Below are 19,734 nucleotides of genomic sequence, written 5' to 3'. Positions count from 1 at the left end.
TGCGCCACGGCGCGCGAGAGAAGAGAAGAGTTGTTGTTTTGTTTCTCTTGATTGAAGAACATACAGGTTTTCATTCACCGAGGAGGAGGCGAGGACACTATACCTGACCTGTCTGTCTGTCTGTCTACCGCTGCGCTGCATGCCTGGAGGACCGCTGTTCTCTTCGGTTTCCCTCTTATATACTCCAAGCCGGTTTCCCTGCACTGCCTGCCACCATTCTGTCTGGTGGTGGTCATCATCCATCATCCGTACCACCTGTGTCTGATCTGTGCGCCTGGCGCGCCTGCTCACGAGATCGAGATTTTATTTATGTATTTGCCCTCTCTCATCTCTCTCTCTCGTTCTGAATTAAGTTGTGCACTATGACAGCAGACAATCGATGTGGCAAAATCACAGCAGACAAGGAGAAACAAAGGTACGTCGGGTCGGCAATAATTATATGATTTATAATGAAGTTTCGCTTCTCCAGAAGTTGATGTCCAGACCCGCGTGTGTCCTACTCCTCTCGCCACGACGAGGAAACTTAATTGTCATATAAGTCCAGATATGTCACCTCACCTTATTATTTCTCAAATTAGGCCTACGTTATGGAATATACGGTGACATTCAATAAATAAATTGAATCACTGAATTTAATTTAGGTTATTCCAAAATGTCTCTTCCATCCCTGCTTTAAGGACACTTTACTAGGCTACACTGTCTTTATTATTATTATTATTATTATTATTATTATTATTATTATTATTATTGTTGTTGTTATTATTATTACATACTACACTGTCTTTATTATTATTGTTGTTGTTGTTATTATTATTATTACCTGTAAGCCTAACATTAAGCTACATATGTTGCGAGTCTCGTGACATAGCCTATAGCTGTAGTTTATAGTACAATAGGCTATCAAATAATCAGTTACTGATTATGTTATGATGATGATAATTGCAAATAGCCTATGATATGGCTGCAATTATAATTGATTGATTGAATTGCAAAAAAAGTACAGTGGTACAGATTTATTCAAAAGGATAACCTCAAATAAGCACAGGGCTTATTTCCATTGAGGTCTTGTGTATTCAATTCATTGAGACATTAAAGACAAACGATAATGTACAATAATATGCAAAAAATCATATCCGAGTAGTAATACAAAAAAGAGAGAAAGATATGTACAGTAAATATTTCCGGTGGTAAGCTTAGACTTTTTATAGGAGCCCGTCACAGACTGCAGACACCTTGCTGGTATGTGCTCTTATTTAGGTTTTGAATAGGAAGCATATACAAATATAGAACATGTGTGCTCTTTCCTTGGTTTCTTTGTCTGTCTGTCTTTTTGTGGGTTGTGTGCATGTGTTTCTCTTCCCTCCTGTCGTAACTGACTTGACAGTGTGACTGGGTTCTTGTTGTCCTGTCTAGTCTAGTATATCTTTTATGTCTTGTAATCGGCAAACAGTCGATGCCTGCCAGTGGCGTGCACAGATAGACACTAGGGGGTGCTAGAGCATCCCCTGCCCTTTTGGCAATGTTTTCTTTTACATTTCAGTGTACACTAGTACTACACCACTAGTATGTGGACCATGGTGACATTGACCAATTCTTGATAAAAAGCTTCTAATATATTATTTAGGCCCCAAAATCTATAAATCTCTCACTATTAAGGCAACCGGCCGGTTCCACGCGCTGCACAAGGTGCCCTTTTTTCACTTGAGCACCTGCCCCTCTAAATGTCTGTGCACGCCTGCAGCGGCCTCACTTCCCACATTCACACACACCAATGGTGGCAAGCTAGCACCGACCGACTCATTGGAGGCAATTTAGGGTTCAGTGTCCGACTCCTTGGAGACAGGAGGAGACGGGATTTGAACCGCCAACCCACGGATCATTGGACGACCTGCTCTACCTCCTGAGCCACAGCCTGCCCACGAACCTGAACCTATATGTCTATATGTCTATATGTCTTCTCCATGCAGGGCTGTTAGTCGTGAAGCAGCGAGGATCAGGCGTAAAGCAGAGTCTGATGTGTTAAGCGACCTGTCCAGACTCCTGCCTCTCCCAGCGGCTGTCCGGGCTCACCTGGATAAACCCTCTGTCATGCGCCTCACTATCAGTTACATGCAAACACGTTCCCTGCTCTCAGGTATAACAGGTCTAAAAGTAATCAGTAATGCAATGTAGCTATATTCTAAGAAAAAATATTCAAAATGTACTTGAGTAAATTGGGTTCCCACGGTTATGAGATTCCTGGAAATATTTCAAAATTAGAAAAAATATTTTCCAGTCCTCTAAATCAAGGGAATTTATCAAGGGTCCTGGAATTTATCAAGGGTTCTGGAAAAATAGTTGGCTATATATGCATTGTTTTTGGCTATTGATATAAATAAACAGGAATTGATTAAATCAATTAACTACCAGCTGCATTATTATTATCTGCGGGGGTCCGCTATAACTGCCTCTGTGTCAGTTTCAGCACAGTAGTTTAGGTAGGAACCAAAATTCTCTAAGGCAGAACTATGGTGTTCTGAGTCGTTCGTTTCTGCCCGGACATATTTGAGGTGCGCACATACATCAGCCAATGAGAAAACCAGCTGGACTAGACTACCAGAGGACTAGCCTGGGCACCATTTCATTTAGGGTATATGATCCTATCGGGAGCGGATGATATCGACAGGCAGGAACAACGGGGCGGCAACTTCCTTTTCCCTCAAACCGATTTTTCTCAATAAAAGCTATAGGCTACGAGAGCTTTTATTGAGAAAAATCGGTTTGAGGGAAAAGGAAGTTGCCGCCCCGTTGTTCCTGCCTGTCGCCTACAAAACAATACTACAACATGACGTAACGATATCATCCGCTCCCGACAGGATCATACAGACTTTTGAAACAGAGACCAGGCTTTCCTCCGAGGTGGTGGAAAGCCTGGTGAGGCGAGGTTACTAGAGGACTAGCTTACACATCGATGATAGACTGACTCAGCTTAAAAACCTTTTCCAAAACATGTACGGTATAACATTACACGAAAGCGGCAGCATGATTGCAGCCTAATGTGTACCAGGCAGTACGTAGTCTCGCGTAGCCAGACAACTATTCCACAATCTCCGAATGCTATATAGTCTGGAACTACATCTCCTGAAATCCAAGTAAGGAAGCTGCCATTTCCGTTTACGAAAATATATTTTAAAATATTTTTTATTTCCTTTTCTGCTAAGCAACAAGCTATATATGCTGAGATGTTTTCTATTTAAATGAAATCAAATTAAATTAATTCAATTAAAATTTGCGCGACTGTAAAGAAGAAACGGAAGTGGGGACTGGGGAGGATCGAGGCTCCACTTCCTCTTTATATTTTACTTATGATAGCTTTTCCGTTGCTCCAGACTGTATGAGAGAAAACAGTCTGGCAACACGAGACTAGGCAGTATGTGACAAAAATAACAGATCTACAAGCTCACAATGTGCTGCAGCACCGTGATCCTACAGTATGCCCTATAGGATAGGTGGTGTAGCAAAACATTTGGCACAACATTTGCAATAGAATTATAACATTCTATATTATATATGCTTTATTGTTGCTACACTGCCTCTGTTTGGGCATTGGACTAGGAGTAAGAGACTCATTATTGCACTTCAGATCTACAAGCTCATAGCGCGCCACCACGACATAGAAACATAGCTTTTTCAGAAAACTGTCAGGATGTAGGAGACATTTATATTATCTGATCTCAGGTCAAAATGGGTTAATAAAGATTGTTATGTAGGCCTAGAAATTGGGTTAAATATTTTGGAAATGTTTCCGGAATTCATTGGTAAAAATGTGTGGGAACCCTGGTAAAAGTGCAAAAGTGTTACTTGGCATCAACATGCCACTGAGCAGTGCTATGTGGTCTATAAATACTAGCCTGTTTCAGGAAACATCAGTGAACCCTCGCTATGAGTCTGGCCGCGCCGGGCTATATAAATACATCCTGTACATACCTTCTGTTGCAGGCATCGGTGGGACACTGACAAAGACACAACACGCTGCAAAACGCAGACCGCTGCCGGGGAGAGGGGAGGAAGGAGACAACAACGTAGAACGTTCCTCCCAAAGGTGGGAGGAGGAGGAGACAAAGGAGAAGGAGGAGAAGAGTCGAGTGGAGGAGGAGGAGGAGGAGGAGGAGGAGGCGGCGACGAAGGAGAAGAAGAGAAGAGTAGAAGAGAAGGAGGAGTGGAGAGGCCCGCTGTGGCAGAGGGAGGAGACGGACGTCTACCTGAGGGTCCTGGAGGGTTTCGTCCTGGCTGTGTCTCCTGACGGAGACATGATCTGCATGTCTGCCAATGTCACCAAGTACCTGGGGCTGACTCAAGTACGCACACACACGCGTGTGTGCGCGCACATGCACACACACACACACACACACACACACACACACACACACACGTGGACACATGTTTTTTTCTTTTTCTTATAATTTTTATCCCACGATTTTGCAACCCAGTTTTTTCACCCAGTGTCAATTATCTAATGTAATCCTGGGCGCTACACTTCCTCTGCCAACCTGGGGGGGGCAGCGGACTGACCAAGCTGCTTCTTTTCACCTGACAGGAGGGAATTTCCCTGGCCAGACGTAGCGCGTGGAAGGAACACGTTATTCCGGCTGGCCAGGGGGAGGTTGGACACATGTTTGAATTATTTAGCTTACTCTATCCTACTCGAAATGTGCAAGACCTCTGTCGTATACATATCTCGAGAACGACCGACTTCACCGGACACATCATGTACAGTATAAATCATGTATACACTTCTCCGCCATGTTCCTACACAGGCGGAGTTGATGGGGCACAACATCTACGAGTTCACCCACCCCTGTGACCACGACGAGATCAGAACCAACCTCCGTCTGACGGCTGCTCAGTGTGCTGGTGAGTTTTTATGTGATTTTATTGCAAACCTTGGTAAATGGTGCATTTATATAACACCTTTATCCAAGGCACTATCCAAGGAAACCATGCATGGCACCAACCTGCACATCGGGAGCAATTAGGGGTTCAGTGTCTTGCTCAAGGACACTTCGAACACTAACTCTGGGGGAGCCCACAGGGATCGAACTGGTAACCTCACGGTTCCCATCCAGCTGTTCTACCGGCCACTCTAGCCCTGAGCCACTGCCACGTGATCTTTGGATCACCCGGTAAAGGGTAAACAATAAACAGCTGCGTCATTGTTTACCTGGGTATCCTATAGTTTCAATGTACAGGTTATTATTTTGATTGGTATATTGTTTAGAGACTGATGCTATACAGTAGGTTCTTGGTTTAGGTGAGTGATCCTAGTTTACTGAGACACTACTACACTGTCTCTCTCTGCAAAATAAATGTATGTAATAATGTTGCAGTAATTCTATTCACTTCACTGGGTTGTTTGATAAAAGTCTACAGAAACTTTCAATATTCCACTTTGGTAACACTTGATGAAGGCAGTTTAGGTGTAGGTGCAGTTTATATTCTTGCAATGCATTAGCCACTCTATTAACCCACTTTGGGCGGGAACCCCTTTTGGTGTTAGCATTATGTTATGATTTAGCTATTGAAAAATAGCAGATCTACAAGCTCATAGCGCGCCACCGAGTGGCGCGCTACGGGCTTGTAGGTCTGCTATTTTTGAAAAATCGACATTTTTAGAATCTGATCTCAGGTCAAAATGGGTTAAAGGCTTTCCACAAGAGTGCGTTGGTCTCATCCTCATTGCAACAGCAGTGCTGTAGTCTGTATTTGATGACTATGTTCTCAGTAACTCCTGCGTGGGATGTGAACTAACAGTATATGTGGATCGCTGAATCAATGCAGCGTGGAGGCGTTGAGCAGTGGGAAAGTAACCGAAAGCTCTTACTTGAGTAAGTTGAGTACAGATATCTTAATCCATTTTGACCTGAGATCAGATTCTAAAAATGTCTTCTACATCCTGACAGTTTTCTGAAAAAGCTATGTTTCTATGTCAGCTCGTAGCGCGCCACTCGGTGGAACGCTATGAGCTTGTAGATCTGCTATTTTTCAATAGCTAAAGCACAACATAATGCTAACACCAAAAGGGGTTCCCGCCCAAAATGGGTTAATAGAAAAGGACTCTGGTAAAAACCCATTAGATACCACTCGAGTAACATAGTCCTATGAAAAAGGCGAAAGAATCTTGCCACTCGTGGCCACTTGGGTAGTTGTTCTGTAACTAATGTATCTTGGTTAGGTCCTGTGATAGAGCTCTGCGGGGGAGAAGTCATGCAGGGTTTTCGAATTTGGAGATCTCTTTTTACCATCCAGTTTATTGGTCTCTCCAAGGTGACGCCTCGCCTAAAAAACTATGTGCTCCAGGTGAGGCTCGAACTCACAACCTCGGCATTGCTCAGCGAGTTACTGTCATATAAGTACCGTGCGCTAACCGATTGCGCCACTGGAGCTTCGGAGTTACATCAAGAATTGAAGATCTTAATAGTGCACATTGAATACTGTTATACTAGTGTATAATACTATTATATTAACTGTACTTAACCACTTAAACCCTATATACTTGATGGTCAGGGTCACTCCAGGGCTTCATATTTGTTCCGCTTCTTTTTCCCCTCCACACATCTCTTCGTTGTGATTACACACAAATTAGCCCTTCACTAAATCCCACCCTAAAAAGTGATTGTCCAATGCCAATCCAGTTGTTGAGTTGAGTTATGACAAATCATGACAACAAACACAATTTTTCGGGCCGAACAAATAATTAGAAATAAGAAGAAAACGGCAGGTTACAACATCTTTTTTTGTTGTTTTTTCTTCTTTGTAATTATTTGTTTGGTCCAAAATATTGTGTTTGTTGTCATGATTTGTCACGACTCGAGTTGGCTTTGTACGCCAACTCTTGGCGTACGCTTATAAGGTCTTTAAATAAATACTTTTTGAAATGTCTATGGGAAAAATGCATTCAACATTTAACATTGACAAAAAACTATAAAACAAAACAAAAAGCACAAAAGGTTTTTTTCTTTTCTTTTTCTAAATGTTTTCTTTTACTATAATGACCATGACCCAAAATAGGCATGCCAGGTTGCTCAGCTATTGAAATGCACTGATATTTAAATGGTTGCTGAACCAAATCCCTCCCTGGGTCTGTCCAGGAGATCACTGTGTGCAGGGCTCTGAGAGGACCTTTATCATGAGGATGAAGAGTACCATCACACACCGAGGAAGAGCCACCAACCTCAAGTCAGCAACCTGGAAGGTGAGTGTTCTGCTGGAGCATGTGTTAACCCATTTTGGCCTGACCTCGAAATTTAAAAAAAATCTAAATATTTTCACAATTTTTCAAAAATAGCAGACCTACAAGCTCGTAGCGCGCCACTCGGTGGCGCGCTATGAGCTTGTAGATCTGCTATTTTTCAATAGCTAAATTATAACATGTTTAAAACACCAAAAGGGGTTCCCGCCCAAAATGGGTCGACTCACAGACAGACAGACAGACAGACAGACAGACAGACAGACAGACAGACAGACCCACTGAGCAATGCTCTAAAATTGTGTTTATAACTGGTCTAAAAATTAATTTAGTTTCTTTAGCGGTCTACGCTTGGCTTTAGACGTTGATTTTAAATGATTTTTGATTTTTAAATGTCTATATGTTGAAATGACGTTGTTCCAACGTCTAATCTTAGCCTTGACCGCTAAAAAAACTTTCATTTTCAGACAGCCATTTAGACGTATTTCTAAATGCGTCTAAATAGCCTAATTAGTGTATGTCATTGTGTAATTAAGTGAACGTTTCATGAAGATTCTTGTAAACCATGTTTTTTCTGTTCTATGGACCCTAGAGGACACAAAAAAAACGGTTTACATTTTTTTTCCCCGCCCTAACAATATTTTATCACCATGGCAATACATGGCAATGTGTAGCAATATTCCGTGTCTGTCTGTATTACTGTCGACATCATTTCTCCAAATCTGCCAGGCCGATTTACACCAAATGTGGTCCAGGAGTGTATGATGTGCTCTGGAAGACCCCATAAAAATTTCACCACGATCGGCCCATAGGTGGCGCTACAGCACCAAATTCAAAACGAAAATTCATGATTATTCACAAACTACTTGTCCAATTTCAATGACATTGGCTAGGTTGTTGTACCATGGGCTGAAGCACAAGCCCAGAAAGTTTGACCACAATCCACCAATAGGTGGCGCTACAACAACAGATTAAATATGCAATTTCACAAGGTGCATAAGCTACCGGACCAATTTTCCACAAAAACCTTGAATAATCAGTAACGGACAGTTTTATTTCAAATCAAAGGGTTTATTTACGAACGTGACATGCTCAACTGTACAAAGAATCACTGTAGGTATCATCGTCATCACTCTCAGCATCATCTTTTGTATGATTATCACATGAACCCTCAGCAGCCTCACATTTGCAGAGCTCTGTGCATGGAAGGTTATTAAGTTTGCAAGAACAGCGGCCGCTACACTTGCTGGCAACACATGCACACTTGACGAGTTCAACAACGGCCTCTGGTGCAGGTGGAACCTTTGAGACTACAGGGACACACCTTCCATCATCTTGTTGCTTCCATCCTAAAGAAAGTGGATCTAAAACCTGTGGCTCAGCAACGATGTCTTGTGCCCATACATTGGCTTGCCAATGTGCTCGCAGAATGTGTTCGACGATGGACCCTTGCGTTGGACATATCTTTTCAACACCCTGATTGCCCTTGAGCTGTTTAAACATGTGCCACCGAAGTACTTCAGCTGATTCATACCCAGGTTTGAAGAGCTGACACACAAACTTTTCACACCCGGCTAACACTTCCAAGGATGGATGAGGGCCAACACCAAGTTCAGCAAGTGCATGGAGAACATCATCACCAGTCTTCATGAACGATTTGAAGCAGGAAGATTTACCTTTTCCTCGGATGTGACCAGTGGTATCGCAACCAGTGAGCGTGTGGAATCCTGGCAATGCGGCTGCTCGTTTGGGGCCAATGGCCGTGTAGATTGGTCTGAGTTTTATCGTCCGTCTTTGATCTCCTGTGCCCATGATGATTGCACTCTCTGGTTGAAGGTCTGGTACCCTTCGAAGGGCAAGTACCAAAACATCAGTGTCACATGAGTATATATGTGGCGTTTTACCTAAACGACTCACTGCTGCGGCATACATAACCAGTAACGTATCCGCCTCTTCTTGTGTACTTGTGATGTTCACCATTTTTGTGTTTGTGGACATGACACCCTTGTGTGTGTGTGTTGTGATTGGTAGCTTGCAAAGATCAACAGCTTTTTGTGCAAGGTAGAGGACGAGGTTGGCCTTGGTTTCCTTGCTTCCGAGGAAAGCCTTGAAGTCTTTGACTGGTGTGTTATCCTCTATTTTATACCCCTTTTCTTGTGCTCTTCCTGCTGTACGGAGATGTCTTGTTCTGTCCTTCATGGAGTTTGTCACTGTATAGTTGTCAAATAGCAAGTATAGATCTGTGTAGCCTTGCGCCTTTATGTCAACACTCCGAGTGAAACATTCTGCAAGATCTCTGCAACATTTTATTTCACCTTTCCGAACAACCATCTCCTGCACGACAGCCATGCCGTCAATCAAGATACTGGTCAACACTTCTGCAGATGGGCTACTCTGCATGTCTATAGATTCTTCATTAGATTCCATCTCTGAAACCACTCCTTCCAATTCATGGATGAGGGCAGACTTGGCTGTAGTCTGCAACAGAGAACCATCAGACTTCATTAAGCTGGCATTGTGATCAGCAAATTCGTGTGTTCCCACAATGTTCTGCAGGTCCAGTTCTCTTGAGGACTTGGCAACGAGAAGCAAGCGAACAAACAAGGAGTTTGTTGCTTTCAAGCTGACTATTTCAGATGATGCCTTAAGCTTGATAGTTTTGCATCCATCTTTCCAGGTCAGATACTTCAGCTTCGTCATTTTGTCCCACATGTTCTTTTCCCCTCCGACCCTCTCATTCACAAAAGTTTCAAGTGCTCTGCTCCCTCGTAACTCAATGTCCAAGACATGGCTCTGCACTGCTGTTGTCATTATTTGTTTGGAAACAAAGTTGACTAACTTAATTTCAGCTTCATCATCGTTTTCTGGAGGACAGAAGGGGTTTGCGCTGGTCAACACATCCTTGAGTTGTTTCACAGATTTCTCCTGTCGTGCATTTCTAGTTGCCGAGTGTTGGTGATGCTTCTTTGGGTTGGCATCAGCTATGTTAAGTAGGCGCTCAGTTTCACCAGCCAGTCTTGCTAGTACTGGGGTACTCAGACAGTATTTCAGCAGACCCCGAGGATCAGTGGTTAAGCCAGAAATGGCACCTTCTCCTTTATGAATCTTGTTCACATGTTCTTGAGCGTGATCAGGTCCAATGGATGTGAAAGGAACAGGGTTGGTACTGACGACAAAATCACCACTCTTGAGATCTTGCCATACTGAGGGATGGCTATGTTCCAGGTGATGCATGTGTGCGATGTAGTCGGGTATGTTCTGGGCGTAGTCGTGTCTATTGTAGGCAACAAAGTAAATACACATCTGCTCCAATGAGGCTAGGTGCAAGGGCCAGTTCCGATCACGAGTACCTCGTATGAACTGGAGGAGATTGTTGACCTGTCTCATATATATACGAGCCCATTTGTACATCGGGTACTTCTCATTCTCAATGTCAAATTGGTCCAGTGTTTCCATCAGCTTCAGATCACATACGATGTCTACCAGTCTGCCATGTGCTTCAGGGACACCTAGCCCATTTTCACATGCTTTTCTCAGATCTTCGAGTGCAAACGTCAAATTCAGGTGTAGCGTTGGCTGCTGTTCAAAGAAGGCTTCAATCCATAGGTCAAATAGAACTTGGAGTGTGATCTGGTGAGCTTCCAATGCTCTGTTGTGGTGCTTGCCATTCAGTATTTGTACAACTGTGACAGTGCTGTATAGACCGGATTCAACCCAAGCTTCATCCAGACCGCTCCCTTCAAGGGTTGCTCCGAGACATCGTACAGCACACAGGACAACATGGAAGGCACCTGGACTTGCTATGATATTGGATTGGAACTGTTGATCAAGGAAGTTCAGTTTTCTAACCCTTTTGTACAAGTCCATGTCTAACCACACAAGTATAGGCTCAACATCCTGACTGCCTTCCATCATCAACTTGTTGAGATTATAGAGCTGAGTCAATGCTGTAGTAAGGGTCGTCCATTCATGGGCTGGTGCATTTATGAGGGGCAGTGCATGCACTCGATCAAGTGTCACAGATTCAGGGTGAGCTGACACACAAATAAGTGAATTATATGCGGTCCAGACAGGCACAGGCTGTGGTTGCACATAAGTGCCATCATGCGACTCAGCTGTGTCATCTGATGGTGTGGCATCAGTGCGATGGGAGTGGCGGACCAACAGCCAAGCTAGATCATCAGTTGCAGGTCTTTTGAGCTCCTCCTTATTCATTCCCAGTTTGAAGTTCGGATATTGCGGACTGTTCTGAGGCTTAGGAGCACCTTTTATCCAACTTGATAGCAGTGGGGTCACAGTCTTGGGTACATCCTCCAGTGACCTTGTTCCTTTTGTTGGGATTGCGTACTCCGTAACCTCCACAATTTGACAACTGATTTCACAGATTAACACACCCAATCATGGTGAAGCTTTAAGTTATTGTTGATTATATAAATAAATATTTCTTTGTGCACTTTTAAAAGCAGTGTCTTCATCATTTGTTTGCCTAGCAATGAATTTCATGAAAATCATTCTGGTAATTTTTGAAGCTCATGCATTTACTTCTTAAATGGTTTACTGGAGCGCCATCTATATGTATATTATGATTATTGTATTGTAAGTGTATTATGATCACATTTGCATGGCTTGTGCAGAAGCCCTTGGTGCATGAACCCAGTAATGTTCATTGAAATTGGACAAGTAGTTTGTGAATAGTCATGAATTTGCCTTTTGAATTTGTTGCTATAGCGCCACCTATGGGCCGATCGCGGTGATCTTTTTTGGGGGTCTTCTACAGCATATCATACACTCCTGGACCAAATTTGGTGTAAATCGGCCTGGCAGATTTGGAGATATGATGTCGACAGAAATACAGACAGACACAAAATATTGCTACACATTGCCATGTATTGCCATGGTGATAAAATATTGTTAGGGCGGGGGAAAAAAATGTAAACCGTTTTTTTTGTGTCCTCTAGGGTCCATAGAACAGAAAAAACATGGTTTACAAGAATCTTCACGAAATGTTCACTTAACTGGATTCTGCTACATAACTACATACACTAAATAGCCTGAAAAATGCTCAGTGGGGACAGACAGACAGACAGACAGACAGACAGACAGACAGATGCAGCATTCATTTTCTAAGAAGTGACACTATAGCTATCTATAGCCTCTGTAGACATTTTTAAAGCACAGCTCAAGACCTACTTTTAATCTACACTGTTGCTTTTAGTTGAGCTCTTCAACAAATCCTTGTTGTTATTCATGTCCTCCTCACCACATTGTTCACTGATGTTATTTTAATGTTGTTTTATGGGTAACAGGGACAACTCAACTCACCCCTTTTCCACGTTCCCGTTTTTTCCTCCCGGAATGTTCAGGATAAAGGAAACATTCAGTAAGAAGCTCTGTTGTTTCAGCGCTTCTCGCCCTCAGGGCGTCTTATTGGTTCTCGTTTTTCTCGTTACCAACAGTAACTGAACATATACATATTTTCAAATGGTATCTTTTGTTGAGTTTTGATTACACAATAGGCCTATACTTTTTGAATCCTGCACCTGACAAATAAACCAAAGTATGAAAAAAACCCACCAAACTAAACAAAAACTAAGCCTAGTCACAAAAATTAAAAACTAATAAAAACTATCAAACCCGCTCTAAAAATAACTAACTGTAATGAAAGATCCAAAGCGACCATAACCTCTGCCCAGATCCAGAGCATGGTTGTGAGTCCGCTGTCCCGTGCGATGCGTTGTTGTCCATCCAGGTGTTTCTCTGTCGGGGCCGTGTGAAGGTGTGCATGGCACCCTGCCTCGCCCCCTGCCCGGACTCCGTTCCCGTCCCGTCCTGCCTGCTGCTCACATGCCAGTCTCTGCCAGTGTCACACAGCCTGCTCAGCAGCCACACCTTCACCAGCCAGCACAGCATGGACATGAGGTTCACACATTGTGACCACAGGTGATGTACATTGTCGCACGCGCGCACGCACGCACGCACGCGCGCACGCACGCACGCACGCACGCACGCACGCACGCACGCACAGACACATAAGTGCACGCACTTAAAGTCTGTCAGTGTGTGAGCAGTGAGAGTGCAGGGTGAGTGAGTGGGAGGCAGCTGTGTAATAACTGGAAGAGTACAAATGAAAATAGCCGATCTACAAGCTCACAGCGACACATTGTGAGATTGTACGTCAGTGTTATTTAAAAACACATTGAGAATAAATCGAAATATTTTGAATATATTTGTTTAAAACATTTTAATTAAAAGGCACAACATATTTTCAGATGGATGTCTGTGTGGACAATTATTCACATATTAATCTGGGGTTCCTTGACGTGAAGAAATGTGGGAACCACCGGTTTAAACGACTTTAAACCGCCCAAATAATAATAATTATAAGCAAGCCCAAATAAGCAACTATACTGTACACTTTAGAATCAAGCCCTAAAAAACATCAACCAATAATTCATTTGCAAGTGACTTTTACAGAAAAAACAATTCAAAGGTTGCTTATAATAAGACATGACAACACTGCCTGAAGGAAGCAAAGCACAAGGAGCCCCAGGTCTGGGGGAAAAGGTGGATAGAGCATTGGACAGTCTCTGGTCTCTTTTACCATCCAGTATAGTTTGTGTGTTCATTCTGAGTCCACCCAAAGGTGACCCCTGTCTAAAAACTGTGCTCCAGGTGAGGCTCGAACTCACAACCTCGGCATTGCTCAGCGAGTTACTGTCGTATAAGTACCGCGCGCTAACCGATTGCGCCACTGGAGCTTTGGCATGAGCCTATTAAGCCCCGAGCTCGATTCTACTAATGCCTTCTAACACACACGTCACACACGCACGCACGCACACACACTCGTGCGCGCACGCACGCACACACGCACGCACACACACACACACACACACACACACACACACACACACTCACGCACACATTTGGAGATCATAGCTGGAACTCTCTCTCTCTCTCTCTCTGAAATGTCTGTATGCAGGCATATGCACACAGTCACACACAATAACGTGTAACTATGGAGCTCGTGTACACAGGTAGGGTATAGTGATGTGTTAATGTGTGTTGCAGGGTGACAGCACTGCTGGGTTACAGCCCAGGGGAGCTGCAGGGTCGCTCAGTGTATGAGCTCTGTCACGCACTGGACACACACTGTCTGACCAAGAACCATTTCAACTGTGAGTCCTGCTGCACGCAAGCATGCGTACTGTATACACACTGTACTGTGCGCGCACGCACGCACGCACGCACGCACGCACGCACGCACACACGCACGCACGCACGCACGCACGCACGCACGCACTGTAAATGTATAACACACAAATACCACACACGCTCAGCTCAAAACACCAGAACAGGCAGAGCACTCTTTCTCTGTCTCTCGCTCCTTTTCTCTGTCTTTGTCTATCTCTGTCTCTACTCCCTCTATCTCTATCTCTACAGGGTTTCTGCCTGACAATGACGACATGTCGTGTCTTTTAACGGTAGGAATTCCTTGCTCTCTCTCTCTCTCTCTCTCTCTCTCTCTCTCTCTAGGTGCTGCCAGACTTACTAAAGAGCTGGTGGATGGAAATTAAGCTCCACCTCCGCGGACGACTTGCGCGGCGGCCAGATTCCCGGAAACGCTCTCCTCCGCGCAAGTCGTCCGCGGAGGTGGAGCTTAATTTCCATCCACCAGCTGTCTAAAAACTCGTAAAATAAGCTGCGGACAGCGTAAGACGTGCGCGGCTGTAAACACTGTAACTCTCTCTCTCCCTCCCTCTCTCTCAGTGTGTTCTAAGAACCAGTCAGTGACGGGTGTGTACAGGATGCTGGTGAAGGGTGGAGGCTACATCTGGGTGGAGAGTCACAGCGCCGTCCTCCCGAGGGTGGTGCGTGGTGCATCCAGGACCACCCTCAGCCCCGCTCCTCCTCTCTGCATCCTCTGTGTTAACTATGTCCTCAGGTAACATTTATTTATTTATTTATTATCTGTATCACATGTGTGTCTGTGGTAACCATTCTCCATCTCGCACTGGCCGCTGCTGTATTGGCAAAGCTGTCTGTAAGCATGGATACCGTGAGGGTCCCATTTATGTATGCCACTGCTGCAATGGTCATTAAAGGGGAATTTCTCCCTAAACCTTTTTTTACAAAAGTAAGTTGATAATTATGTATATTGACCAAGAAAAAGAAAAAAAGATATAGAGGAGCTGAAGCAGCAGAAGGAGCTGGAGCTGCTCCTGGAGGGGTCTAACGTCAGCTCGCGTAGACCAGGAAGAGTGTTGCTGTCACATCATCTAGAACAAAAAACAAAAACTAATTGCGCGATTGAATAGGAGTTCTAGCGTTAGACCCCTCCAGCAGCAGCTCCAGCTCCTTCTGCTGCTTCAGCTCCCCTATATCTTATTTTTTTGGTCAATATACATAATTATCAACTTACTTTTGTAAAAAAAAGGTTTAGGGAGAAATTCCCCTTTAAAGCAATAATATGTCAACATTTGAATTTTTTCTTTTTTTGTAGCCAGCAATGGGTAGAACGCTCCCAAAAAATGTTTGTCTCTGTGGCTCATCTAGGGGCCTCAATCTGCATTCAAAGATGTTCCTAGAATCTTTGTCATTGGTCGAAAAAAACCCCGGTCGCAATGACTAACCAATCAGGAAGTAGACCAATGACAAAGCTTCTAGGAAAATCTTTGAATGCAGATTGCGGCCCCTAGATGTGTCACAGAGACTACATTTTTTTGGGAGCATTCTGTCTGAAAAAAGAAAAAAAGTAATAATTATTATTGCTTATAGCAGCTTTAATCGTGCAGTACAGGCCTGTGGTCCTAGAACCCACTATGATTATGTTGACTCCATGTGGGGTGGGGGGATGCTATATTTTTAAATAGATTATAACTGATTCCCCCACCCTACCGGTATGCAAGTTAGAGTCCACATCCCAGACTAAAGGTCCATGCCATGGACTGGTCAATGGACCATCCTGTAGACCCTAGACTCCTGACCTATCTATCGGCCACATAGACCCCTTTTCCACCGGTTGGTTCCCAATGGGAACCGGTTCAGTTCTTTTTGGTTCTTAGTCCATGAGCCAGAGCTCCAAAATTGGAACGTTAATTATGAATTGAGTGGGCAAAACCATACCTATATTAGATTGTTATCACCATTAAACTTCCCCAGTTGATTACTTACACAAAGACAATGATTTAGTGTATTACACATTTTTTATTTATAAATATGCAAATGAGGTATTATATAGGAAAATATGCACCAAAAAAAAGCTACTACTGTGGAAGGGAATCATATATAAATTTACTTATATAGAACCTATAAACAATTTAATATAGGTAGTGTTTTGCCCACTCAATTCCTAATTAACGTTCCAATTTTGTAGCTCTGGCTCATGGACTAAGAACCAAAAAGAACTGAACCGGTTCCCAACCGGTGGAAAAAGGGCCACTATGTCCTAATGGGAACGCTATAGAGCGTCGCAGTCCCGCCTCCTACCCTGGACCAGGAAATGAAACCCAATGCATTATTCTCATAGACATTTCTTAAAGTATTTATTTAAAGACGGTTACGCCGCGGACAAAGCCAACTCGAGTCGTGACAACTCATGACAACACAAACAATATTTTGGACCAAACAAATAATTACAAAGAAGAAAAACAACAAAAAAAGTGTTGTAACCTGCCGTTTTTTTCTTCTTTCTAATTATTTGTTTGGTCCAAAATATTGTTTGTGTTGTCATGAGTTGTCACGACTCGAGTTGGCTTTGTCCGCGGCGTAACCGTCTTTAAATAAATACTTTAAGAAATGTCTATGAGAATAATGCATTGGGTTTCATTTCCTGGTCCAGGGTAGGAGGCGGGACTGCGACGCTCTATAATCCATGTGGATAAGCACTGACATAACTCATGTACACTAGCAACAGCCTGCAAATGGACTAGTGTTAGTGTAGCCTACATGAGGCTGTTGCTAGCATACATGAATGGAGTAATCATAACAGCTCATTTGATTACAGCCATCGGCAATTTGTTGCTCCTTTGTCCGGAAATAGTATTGGACACGGCCCCAGCCTGCCACGCTGGAGTCCACTGAGCGTATATAGCCATTGTGCTGAAACGTTTCTTTCAATTAGGCTACATCTGGAAATCAGACAATTCATCGACAGCAAATCAAATTTGTTACAGACTGCATGTGCTTGGATTGGGCTGGTATAGAGGGTATGCACAGGCATGATTTTCCCATCAGGACACGCCCCCCTCATCTAGACTGAGTGGCAAAACATTGAGCAGCATGGAGTGTTTGACTTTGGAAGCGCTCGTTGGAAATCACTCAACCGTCCTGCGTACCACCTGTTTCTAAATGTCTGAATGTCACATAATGCAGGAGGCAGCAAAATGTGTTATTGAAAACAAGCACTTCCGAACTCTGACACTTAGAAAAATAATCAAATGCAGGACATTTCTTGACAGAAAGTAGCTCATAACGTTTCCATGATGGATTTTTATGAAACAAAAACTGTGCAGATAGAAAGAGGATAATTCAAGCTTTTCGTACAGCTGCAATGTTGGTGAGTTTAACATTGTTTAATGCAATCAGACAGGACTTTTCTGTTTGGATGAATGGGCTGTCAAGGCCAGAAAGTAGTTTTTTGCCACTCAGTGGGCGTTCCTGCATAACTTCCACGTACGATGATGTAACGCGCATACCCTCTATAGTGTAGCCTACTGGCTGAAATCGATAGCCTATAAGAATGTTATCCGTCATGTTTTCTTTGTTGTGACCAAATGTAATACTATGATACAGTAGCATTCTTGACTTGAGCATTGGGAGCGCACACATGCACGCACAGGAAACAAAAGTAATCTGGCTTATACACTGTTGTGTCAAATGTGTTTGACATCAAATGTGTTTGACATCCCTGCACTAGACTCTTTCACTAAAGAGTCTAGTCTGTCCGTGCCTTCTGTCCGTTTCCTTTCATAATGTGTCATAATTCTCTTATAATGTTCTGTGTCAAGCACTTTGCCTTGCCTTGTGCTCTCTACATGTAGCAGTATTACTAGTAGCAAAATAAGTAGTATTTAGCTGTTAATGTATGATAATAATGATGAATAGTATCTTGTTATGAATTGTCGCTGTTGGGCAGAACACTTGTACTGTGTTCCAATAGACCCAATGCAGACTTAACCCATTTAGGACTGAGGTCGATTCTAAAAACGCTTTCTGGAAAACTTAAAAAAACACCGAAATGGGTTCCCGTCCAGAAGGGTTAAAACACCGGTTCCTGTCCTGAATGGCACTTTCAACCTGGCGGTTCTTTATCCCACGATTTTGTAAACCTTTTTTTGTGTCAACTGTCTATGTAATCCTGGGCGCTACACTCCCTCTGCCAACCTGGGGATAGCAACGGACTGACCTCATGCTTCCTTCTATGCATGAGGAGTCCAAGCCGCTTCTTTTCACCTGACGGGGGGGGGGGGGGGGGGGGGGGGCATGTAAACATATGAAATTGAGCATTCATTTATGAAGACAAGAAAAACAAACCAGCAAAAAACATGACATTTGTTTTGCTGCCCGACAATGACAATATGTTGTGTTATTAAAATGTTTTAACCAATTCCTTGGTCTCTCTCTCTCTCTCTCTCTCTCTCTGTTATAGTGGAGTGGAGGAGCCGTCCTTACAGCTGTCTTTGGACCAGACTGCTTGTAGACATGTGAACTCTAAATATAATCTTTAAGGCCCCTATATTGCACCTCTCTATATATTCTTTTTAATTTTGTATTTTTTCTACTAGCATACATTATTAAAATAATTATTCAGAATCTACTATTTGTCCTTTTCAAATTTATTTTATGTCAGGTTTAGTTTGTTATGACAGCCATGCAATGTTATCTATCTACAGCAGTGGTTCCCAAACTTTTTCATGTCAAGGACCCCCAAATTGACACTAATTAGCCTGCGGACCCCCCATTTGAAGAGATATGCCAGGGACCCCCATAAGAGAAGATGTGTACGGCTCTAGCAGTGATTCTCAACCCGTTTTAATTTCAGGGACCCCCAGTTCATGCAATAGTCTACGGACCCCCCCATTTAATGACATTTCTATCTCTGGGACCCTCAATTTATTCTGTAAAATCAATGTCAATTTTACTCTGAGAATGTACAAATGGAACCATGGGGTTCCATTTGTACAGTACACTCTCTGAGTTACACTCTCTGAGTTACAGTCCCATAAGGGGTCCATTTGGTTCCTAACTATCATTTAGGTGGGGACCAACTGGAACTCCCTGGGAACCACTGATCTGCAGTATGCTAAAGGTTCGTTCACACGGTTAACGTCAACATTGTCTTGATGTTCGCAGGTGTGTTTACAGATTTTCAAAACATTCACACATTTCTGAATGTCCCGATCGTTCTTTTATACATACCTTTTCATGTCAAGGACCCCTTGTGTATATATATATATATATATATATATATATATATATATATCAAAAAGAGAAAAACCTCCCAAGGAAGG

General features: G+C 43.2%; 1 protein-coding gene across 1 annotated transcript; it reads left to right on the top strand.

The window, feature by feature from the left end:
• Positions 1 to 204: 204 nt before the first annotated feature.
• On the top strand, positions 205 to 18,973 carry epas1a (endothelial PAS domain protein 1a). The gene is made up of 9 exons (XM_079492384.1): positions 205 to 415; positions 1,968 to 2,134; positions 3,979 to 4,337; positions 4,797 to 4,893; positions 7,128 to 7,231; positions 12,975 to 13,165; positions 14,294 to 14,400; positions 14,993 to 15,167; positions 18,873 to 18,973. The coding sequence occupies exons 1-9, from the start codon at positions 363 to 365 to the stop codon at positions 18,949 to 18,951; spliced, it is 1,332 nt and encodes a 443-aa protein (XP_079348510.1). The 5' UTR covers positions 205 to 362; the 3' UTR covers positions 18,952 to 18,973.
• Positions 18,974 to 19,734: the final 761 nt, after the last annotated feature.

Source organism: Electrona antarctica (assembly GCF_951216825.1).
Source record: "Electrona antarctica genome assembly, chromosome: 22".
Taxonomy (NCBI): Eukaryota; Metazoa; Chordata; class Actinopteri; order Myctophiformes; family Myctophidae; genus Electrona; species Electrona antarctica.
This window is presented reverse-complemented; position numbering and strand designations above follow the sequence as displayed.

Excerpts from the sequence above, each read along its gene's own strand:
- epas1a (XM_079492384.1), top strand. The coding sequence starts at position 363 with ATGACAGCAGACAATCGATGTGGCAAAATCACAGCAGACAAGGAGAAA. Across the intron at positions 416-1,967 it reads GCAGACAAGGAGAAACAAAG|GGCTGTTAGTCGTGAAGCAG; the intron begins GTACGTCGGGTC and ends TTCTCCATGCAG. Across the intron at positions 14,401-14,992 it reads GACCAAGAACCATTTCAACT|TGTGTTCTAAGAACCAGTCA; the intron begins GTGAGTCCTGCT and ends CCTCTCTCTCAG.